Raw genomic sequence first — 9,443 nt, 5'->3', positions numbered from 1 at the left:
CGAATGACAACGAATAACAACGAAGGACGGTGGTGAGAAGAGATAAAGTGATTAACGGAGTGGAGTAAATGCGGTTATTGGTTTTCTGCGCAAAAATGATTTGAGGAAAATCGTATGTTGCGTGGTTGCAGGGTTTTGGTGTAATTTACGGATAGAAACCACAGGGAAAGTTTTGTGTGAGAATGCGCTTGAGTGCTGTGCTTTTGACATTTACCTCTGTAGATTTATATAGAAAGATAACTGAAGTAATTGTTAGGACTCTTCCTGAAATTTTTAGCCGTTTCAAGATAATAGTCTGATTGTTAGTTTCTAAAATTAATATCGGAAAAATGACGTTAAATTACTTCAGTTTAAAATCAGACTTACAATTTCGCTTACTATAAGGTGCGTTTGTATCTTGTGCCCTTTTTCTACATAAAAATTGAGGTTTCTCAAGTCAGCAAGAGGCCAGGGAACCAGAATGAACACTCGGGAAGGGCCGTTTCCGGCCATCTGAGGGGTTTGTAAAACCAAAAATTTTCTTGTACGCTCCGCGCCAACCTATGGTGGCGCTCCGCTCAGATAGCCGTGCATACAACTTTGATAATCCTGGCTATGCCTCTGACTTTTAATGAATTTCTGTGGGTCAAACTCAAAGCCTTTTCGAATGGAAAATATTTTTTTTAAGATATTAACAAGGAATAAAATCTAATTCGGAAGATTCCTACATTAGCAACTAACATGATTTCACATGATAGTATGCATATTTTCCTTTGGGGGGGGGGGGCGTTGATGGAGTGCTGTGTATACACAAATAAGATAAGAGTTATAAAGGGTACTAAATATAAGGCTGCATCAGTCCAATCGAATTTCTGCAAAGTGCCCTTTGATGTCGGTGCCCCCCCAGATTAAAAATGCTTCCGCCGCCCTTGTGTGCTGTCATTCACTGTTATTCATTTTAGTCATCGCAACTGTGTAACATATTGTCGTTAGTTATGTGTAACGCAATTGTCACTCGTTTTAGTAAACACCCCTCTAAACGCGCTGTATACACGTAATGTGTAATGATCCCAAAAATGACTTATTTTTTTCAAAATCGATTAATTTGAGTTATCGACCTTAATGAGATGTCCGGTTAGCACCACGTTCAAGTATACAGGTTCCTCTTTCACGTGGTATATACTATCGGTAACAAAACAGGGTAGCTAAGTCGCTAATAGCAATTTAATACAAATCTTCCAAAATGTGTTTCGGCATAAAATTGGACACATAGCCTACCCCATCCACCGACACACCCCCTCATCCACACAAATCTACTAGGAGTTTTTATATCACATGAAAGAGCATTTTTAGGTTTTTTTAAAGTATGCATAGCGCAAATTATCATCGCTTGAAAACAGGTAAGAAAAAGGAACCGTCTTGTTATTGTCCGCTAATTTAGTTTGCCCTTAGTGGCTGCTGGGGATCCACTTTCTCGCCACAGCGTACCCAGTGCTCGTCACAGTGTACAAACATCAGTGGCCAATGGCGCGTAACGTTGATGTATACACTATTGGCTGCTACCTTCAAACAGGTCGAAATTTCAACACAGCTAACGTAGAAAATCAGTGACCACTTTATCCTATGCTAATAATGCTAGACGTTTGTCTGGCTCAGAAAGTTTTGGACAATAGAACTTTGATCATACATTGAGAAAATAGGTTCTTTTTGCGAATTACTAAATTAGGCCATATACTGACTATGGGTATACATGTACACATTGTACACATTTCATTTTCTTATCATGATATTCCAGTTCAGGCTCGGCAAGGGCGGCGGAACCGGCGAAATTGAGGTGGAAGGGAAGGAAAAGGAGGGGGAAAGGAAAGAGGGAGGACAAGACAAACACTTTCGGCATAAAAGTTAACAAAGTGCCCCTTTTCATGTAGTAGAAGTGCTACATTTCCGGGGAAAGTACCATTTTCCAATTTTTGTGATGAAAAAGTGACCTTTTATTGTTTATAAAGTGTTCCTTTTTTGGGCCTAAAATTGAAATTACGTACAAACTCCTCAACTGTTCACAATCATGATCGTTGTATGCGTGTGATATAACAGCCATGCACTCACGGAGCCATGCTAAAGACCTATTTGGTGTGCTCAAATGAGTATTAACCAACGTATTAGTGTTATATCTGTGTTGAAGTGTGGAAGATTGTTCATAGTCTTGCTCCAAATGATCTGGCTTATATTTAAACCAAACCAGAGAAATATCCCCATAATGATATCTGTACTAGGCTCCGGAAGACTTCCACCAACTTAAATGTCTATAAAGAAAAGGTCCACGTGGATTCCTACCAGTAGTACATTGGCTTCTGAGCCTGAAACAGTCTTCCACACGAAATCCAAAACTCCCGTAGTCTTTACAACTATATAGGGTGCAATATCCATACTTCAAAATATGCCTCAATTACCAATTAACTTGAAGGCATTGAAGGCATCGCTGCTGTACACTATGTTGTGGATATTGACCGTAGCTGTGTGTACTGATTGTACACTAGTGTCTAATGACCGACGGTAGCAAGCTGTTTGTGTACTTTCTGGGATCGATGGTGGTGTCTAACACTTCTGTTACACCTCATTCGAAACTAGGTCAGAATACAGGCATGAGACGTTTCTTTGTGCGCGAGTCTTCACACCCTTTAAGTCTTCTTCACTTCTACGTTGTGTTAAATGTTTTTCAGTCTTTGCAATTTTATTGGCTTTCTCAACTTTTTATACTGTTTATTTATTATATACTTATGTTTGTACATGTAATTTCCGTGTTTTGTTTAAGTTCTTTGTCAATTTTATGTTTACGAAAAACAATCCTATGAGCTAGATTGATAAATAAATTTGAAATCTGCATGTTAATAAAACTTATATGTGATGCCGTACGAGAGCATTCACGAAAGAAGAATCAAAAACAGACGGATAGTTCTGCTCCAATTTATTAGGGGTTTCTTAGCCTTTACTGGGTGTAAGAGCCAGTAAAATATAGAAGAGGATAAAGAGAGGACGGTGGTACAACCCACCGGACGGATGCGTAAAGCTCTGAAACTTTACAGCTTCTCACATCCCGAATGTGATAGATAAAACTTTAAAATAGATATATAGAAATGGTTGATTACTTGATAACGTAATATTGCTTCAGTGGTTTGACGGCGTGTGTGCAGAAACAACGCTCACGATAGCTAAAACGGAAGGGATGCTGTACACCAAAACAATACAAGCCACTGTTCTAGTGAGTGACAGTACAGATAAACAATACAGTCCACTGTGCTACGCGCGTAGATACAGGCAAATTGTTGGGTCACAGGTCAAACTAGTTGCTAAGGGGAGAGTTCATGAATATGGATTTCGCCACCTTCCCTCACATATAGATGGTACTCTTTAAATTTGTTGAAAAAACATTCAAACATTGAAAAATGTGCAGTGGAATGCATAGAGGATCCATTTTGACGGCAACTTTGTAGTTAATTACCCCTTCAATACCCTGGTAAAAAAAGGTACTTCAGGGGCAGATCCAGGTTTTTGCCAAGGGAGAGGTTTGATCAGGCGCATATTTAGGATTTTCTAACTTGGTGGCGCGAATTACTATGTAAGTGGAGTGCAACCATCAGTTAGCGCGGAGCGTACAAGAATGTTTTTGGTTTTGATACCCCCCAGGTCACCGGAAATGGCACTTTCAGAGCATGAGAATGACCAACCCGTATTTCCCAATAGTTTTTTATTTTCATCCATATCCTTTTTGAAGATTGTCCCACATCATGTTCGACCTCATCGCATCTCCCGTGGATCATTGCTTTTGTAGGTGATTCTATGTCGCGGCCTACAATACCCGTCAGTTCCACTTTTCAAGGTTTTAAGCCCATTATTTGTTCAGAATATTAAAATCCACAATTCTCGTTAAATTTACTTCAAAACCTACCCATAATGTTGCAGAATCATATGTGGACGACCAATCAGGGACGTATACAGCTAGGATCAGATGATTAGGGTGTGAAGAAACTCCAAAATTCCAACTGAATAGATTGTTTCCAACTGAGTGTAGGTGTGTCTGAAGGGGCCTAGATGGGTTCACGACTTTGTGGGTGGGAGTGGGGGCCCGGGCGGTAATAAAACAGTGGTGTTCACTTGCTAAACGTTGTCTAGCATCTGTGCAGGAGTGGGCAGTAGAAAACATAATAGATTCTAAAGGCGCTATAACGTTGCAGACAGTTTGACATCATAGCAGGACCCCACCATTTGTTGGCCGGGAACTATTTTGCGAAAGGCAGGCCAGCTTATAACACGTACTTACCAGCAAAAATGACACCTTCTATATCCGTATAAATAAGGTAGTAACTATAAACGGCGAAGCGCCACCATCAGTTCGCGCGGAGCGCAAGAAATTTTACAAAACGGCAACCCAATAGCAGCCAAAATGGCAGCATCAGTGCCTCTGCAGAGACCCCCAACAGTCATAATTGCAAGGACACTGGGCAACAGAAACCCTAAATTCCCTAATGGTATTTAAGTGGAGTTTTTGTGTTCACTCTCAGCAAAATTGAAATGACTGGAATGGTAAAATTTGCAAGTTTGTTGATGCTTGGGCGATCAGTGATGGCCGTCCTAGGGTCTAAGGGAGGGCGTGTCCCTCTCCAGGTTTGAAAACATTGCTCTCAGGACGTGGCTTAGACGCTAAATGGTGCTGTCATTTTCTCTATACGTGCACATGCACTAGAAATTACCATGGTCTGTGGAGACTCCAAACAATAACAACTCCAAACAATAAATATTTCCAACTATTATTCACGTCGTACAAAACAAGTTTTTTTTAAAATTCAGAAAACTCAAAGGGGGGGGGGGGGGGTTAACCCCCAAAACTTCCCCCTGGATCCGCCCCTGTACTTGAATATTTTTTATACCAATTTAGGTTTGGTCTTGTCACACTTAGTTCAACGGAGTAGCGGTAAAAGTAAACCTAGTGCCAGCCAAAGGAGGGGGAAGCCCTGGCAATCCACTCCATGTAGGATTACCTACTAATCCCCCCCCCCCATGCAGGAGTACCTACCCCCTGACCACTGTTCCTACGGCCTATATATATGTATATTTTGTATATTTTGGCTGTACTGGTTTTTTCCCCTCTTAAGTCTACAAAACCTTCAATGTGGTTGAAATTAATGACTCTAAATTTCAAGTATGGCCCTTTGTCATGTATTGTCATTCAATGTGAACGCAATACACAAATGTGCGCGCGAAATAAAATAGCTTATTTTGAACGAAACTGCATATCCACTGTGCAGCAATTATATTCTGGTCAACTTGTGCTGCCATTGGTTGCGTTTGTGTGTGTATGGGAGTAGCCGTACGTACAGTGCATGCTAGGCGAACGCACGTTGCAGTATACCCAATGCAAACTACATTGTAAGTTGTTCTATTAGTTCTCAAAAGCACTGAGCCTCGGTCAATACTGCATTCATGTAGATTACGTTTCCGTGTAACGGAGTATCACAACAGAAACAAACATGGCGGCGACCAGAAGACTAGCGAAGGTGATTTTCGTTCTATCGATATGAGTTTACATTTGATGTACATTTTTTTACTCGAGCAAATCTTATTTTATGTTCGGGAAAAGTGAATTTTGAGCAATCGAAAGTATCATTGCGCGATGTACGGGGAATCCCAACGTTGCGACCCTAACGTATCATGCCATGCAGTTTTATAGGCTAGGCGGGTATATAACTCACCCTGGGCTAGGCCTTAGTTAGGCTAGATGTTGAATGGTCAATCATCAATGTAAAGAAAACCAATGGGCTAAATGATAAAGCTAGAATCGTTTCTCCCCATTTCTGTTGTTCCCAAAAAACTAGCCACTGCAGATGTCATAATTTACATGAAAAGGCACTCCATAACAAGAATGCAAGTGTATAGCATCAAACAGCAGTAAAACAATGTGTTATCACACTGCAGTGGTGGCCTCAAGATAGGGAGTGGTATGAGAGCATCCCCTAATCATGTCTACATTTCCAAGAGTTGGGGTAATATTAGCTAATTAAATGCTTCATCCCTGGACCCTCCACCAGTATAGCTGTACACGAGTCTATGATTTGACACTTAAGTGAAACATTAACTTCAAAGGGAACTAATACCTTCTTTGGGTAAGTTCTTAGTAATATTTGGGTTTAAACTACTTTTAGCTTGCTATTTCACCCTTTTACACAAGAGATTGTAAAGCAATCATTCACACATGCAGGCTATCTTCCACTGTTCTGTTTAACTTGCTTAATCATACTTATTACCATCGTATTACTAAATTGGTTCCAATACATTCATTTAATTTCTATTACAATATGTTTTGAAGTTGGATCTGTGTGCACAGTTCACTAGAAATCATCAAGAACTTTGATAGCCTAGTGTCTTGCCATTAGTAAGAAGTAGGAGATAAGGAGGGTACATTGACTGGTGTTGCTGCCAAACACTGTCTAATCTTTCAAGCTCATAGCACACCATTTTAGTGCCAGCAGTCATGTTTTTAACGTTCTCTTCACCACAGGGAATAATCCATCGAATCCTCTATATAAATTAGACAAATTTTGTGTTCCACAAACTGATTTCAATGTTTCCTCTTGTCAGTATACAGACCCTGCAATAATGCCCAATGTGGTCATTTTCTGATGTGGGTTGGTAACTTGGTGAACTTATAAGTAATAAGCCATATTTTCAAGTACATTATATTTTGGTTGAATGACATAATTCATAAAATGGTTTATCATTAACAGATTGTACAAAATCTACACCAATTGGCAGTTAGATAGACTGGCACACAATAACAGTCCTTGAGACTTTGACATAGTCTTTTCTTGTAATAAATTCAGACTTGAACTTAAGATATTGTGGAAATTCTCAACTTAGATTTCCAGAGATTATAAATTAACAAATAAATTTTTCTATGGATCTAACTGATGGTGTGTTATTTTCTGAGTTTTCACATACACTATTACTGATTTATACACATGTACAGGATACTTTGTTAGTACAGAAGTATCACATTAGCTAAATCACTACTTTCAGTGAGTTTTCAGTGTTCATTCGCCTGTACTTCTGAGAGGATTACCACCGTGAAATAATCATTTCTTCATCAAAGTTTGTTCGTGATACAATTGAAAAGATGGAAGAATGTCTGTCAAGAACGTCAACTGATGTGTATAGTATTGTTTCAGACAGTATACAAAGAGTGTATAATAGTTGGGTTTGTTTTGGTGGGGGGGGCAGGGAGGGGGGGGCGGGTGGTGGGTTAATCATCAAACCATTGAAAGATTTAAACACTGACCATGATAAAAAAGAACCATAATCTGAGTATCACAGTAGCGACAAAAAAAACAAACAGATACTCATTGCTTTCTATTTCTTCTTTCTCTATTTCTAGGAGTTGACAGATATAAACAAGAATCCCACATCTTTGTACAGAATTAACAGCGATGACACAAATATCCTCCTTTGGAAAGGTTTAATAATACCAGTAAGTGTATAGATGGCAGATTTGTACAAAGTGTGAATAAAAAATTCATGAATAAAGGAAAAACGGAACTTGAGTACGAGGTGTAATAATACCAGAAAGTGTAATCGACAGCAGATTTGTACATAGTGTGAATTAGGAAACCGTGAAAAAAAGTAACTTGAATTAAGTATGAACTCAGTACTATAAGTCTGAAATGCATTGTTTCAGAAGTCCTGAAGGTGAGTTCAAAACCAGGAATACTGCCCTCTTTATTGTACAATGTAAGCCAAATATGTTTGTTTTCAGGTAAGCTCTTAATTTCTAGAAAGGGTATGCTGTTTAACAAGAAATGATGTACTTCACTCCCCCTCAACCCCCCCCCCCCCCCACCTCCTCCACTTCTACACACACAATCAATCTACATTCCTTTGAATAAGTAATCTTAAATATGTGTTAAACAAAAGCAACTACATGAATTACGGTGTTTTTTTTTCAATCAATCAACAGCAACAAGAACCATACAACAAAGGGGCCTTTAAAATTGAAATAAATTTCCCTGCTGAGTACCCTTTCAAGCCACCGAAGATAACTTTCAAGACAAAAATCTACCATCCAAACATAGATGAAAAAGGTCAAGTGTGTTTACCTATTATATCACCAGAAAACTGGAAACCAGCAACAAAAGCAGATCAGGGTAAGTTCTCTTAAACCAGGAGAGAGGGTGGAGGGTATGGCGGGCCATCAGTCTCAAATCGTGGGAGATCGACTTATACCGATTTATATCGACACAATTTCTGGAGACATTTTTTGGAGACAGCCTAATCTAGAGTTAACTTTCTAACCACAACATCAACATGATCCCCCATATCAATTTGTCATTCAATACTATCCCAAGTTATTTAACTTTTCACATGCTTTGCAGCCTAGGCTTAATGTATCTCCACATGTCAATCATCACCGAAATCGGGATTTGGAATATGTTAATGAGCTAAATCGATGATATGTCGATTTGAATCTAGGTATATGTCAATTTGAGTTGCTAGAAACTGGTATAAGTCCACGGAAATTGACTTCTGCCGATTTAATTTGACATATCATCGATTTAAACTGGTAGGTGTCAATTTAAATGGACATATCATTGATTTATTTTACATATCATCGATTTAAATTGGTATATGTCGATTTAAATCGATGATATGTCGAATTAAACTGGTATATATGTCGATTTAAATCGATGATATGTAGAATTAAACTGGTATATGTCGATTTAAATCGGTATAAGTCAACTTAAGCTGCTGGAAACAGGTATAAGTCGAAGGAAACTGGTATATGTCGATTTAAATCTGTATAAGTCGATCTCCCACGATTTGAGACTGATGGCCCGCCATAGGAGGGGGGGGGGGGTTGGGGTTGGGAAAGGGAAAATTCCCTAGCAGGCCATTATTTATTCACTCGATTTCTACAAATGGGACAAATTTTGACAAAATTATAAGATATTGGTTTGGCTGTGTTTATAATGGAATGCATAGTGCGTCTTGAAATGTCAATGCTATAAGCTGCAACATACCACACTCCAGTAGCAGATTTGTTTAGCCTAGGCTGCAAAGCATGTGAAAAGTTAAGTAACTAGGGATAGCATTTAATGACAAATTGACATGGGGGGCGATCATGTTGATGTTTTGGTTATAAAGGTAACTCTAGATTAGGCTGTCTCCGAAAAATGTCAAAGTTTAATGTTCTGTCCTGAAATTTTAGATATTTTCTATAATGGTACACTTACTGTGGTTTCGAGTTACTGTTTGATCTGTCCACGTGTCAACGTCAATAAAACTTAAAGGATGGTATTTGCTGGTATTGTTAAAAAACACAGATACTGGTGGCCTGGTGGGGGTATCTCAGCCTTTAGTCGACATGACCTAACAGTGCCTTCTATAGTCCAACTTAGAATCCATGTGGGATGACTTTA

General features: G+C 39.0%; 1 protein-coding gene across 1 annotated transcript in view; it reads left to right on the top strand.

Moving 5' to 3' along the window:
• The first annotated feature begins 5,372 nt into the window (after positions 1-5,372).
• Positions 5,373-9,443, top strand: part of LOC139981369 (ubiquitin-conjugating enzyme E2 L3-like) — an 11,682-nt gene continuing 7,611 nt past the window's right edge. Inside the window, exons 1-3 of the mRNA XM_071993711.1 lie at positions 5,373-5,531; positions 7,406-7,498; positions 7,985-8,171. Of these exons, the coding sequence (XP_071849812.1) occupies positions 5,505-5,531; positions 7,406-7,498; positions 7,985-8,171 (307 nt within the window). The 5' untranslated portion in view covers positions 5,373-5,504. The remainder of the gene's footprint in view (positions 5,532-7,405; positions 7,499-7,984; positions 8,172-9,443) is intronic.

This window comes from Apostichopus japonicus, chromosome 15 (genome assembly GCF_037975245.1).
Source record: "Apostichopus japonicus isolate 1M-3 chromosome 15, ASM3797524v1, whole genome shotgun sequence".
NCBI lineage: Eukaryota > Metazoa > Echinodermata > Holothuroidea > Aspidochirotida > Stichopodidae > Apostichopus > Apostichopus japonicus.
Note: the sequence above shows the minus strand (reverse complement) of the source record. Positions and strands in the feature narration are given on the sequence as shown.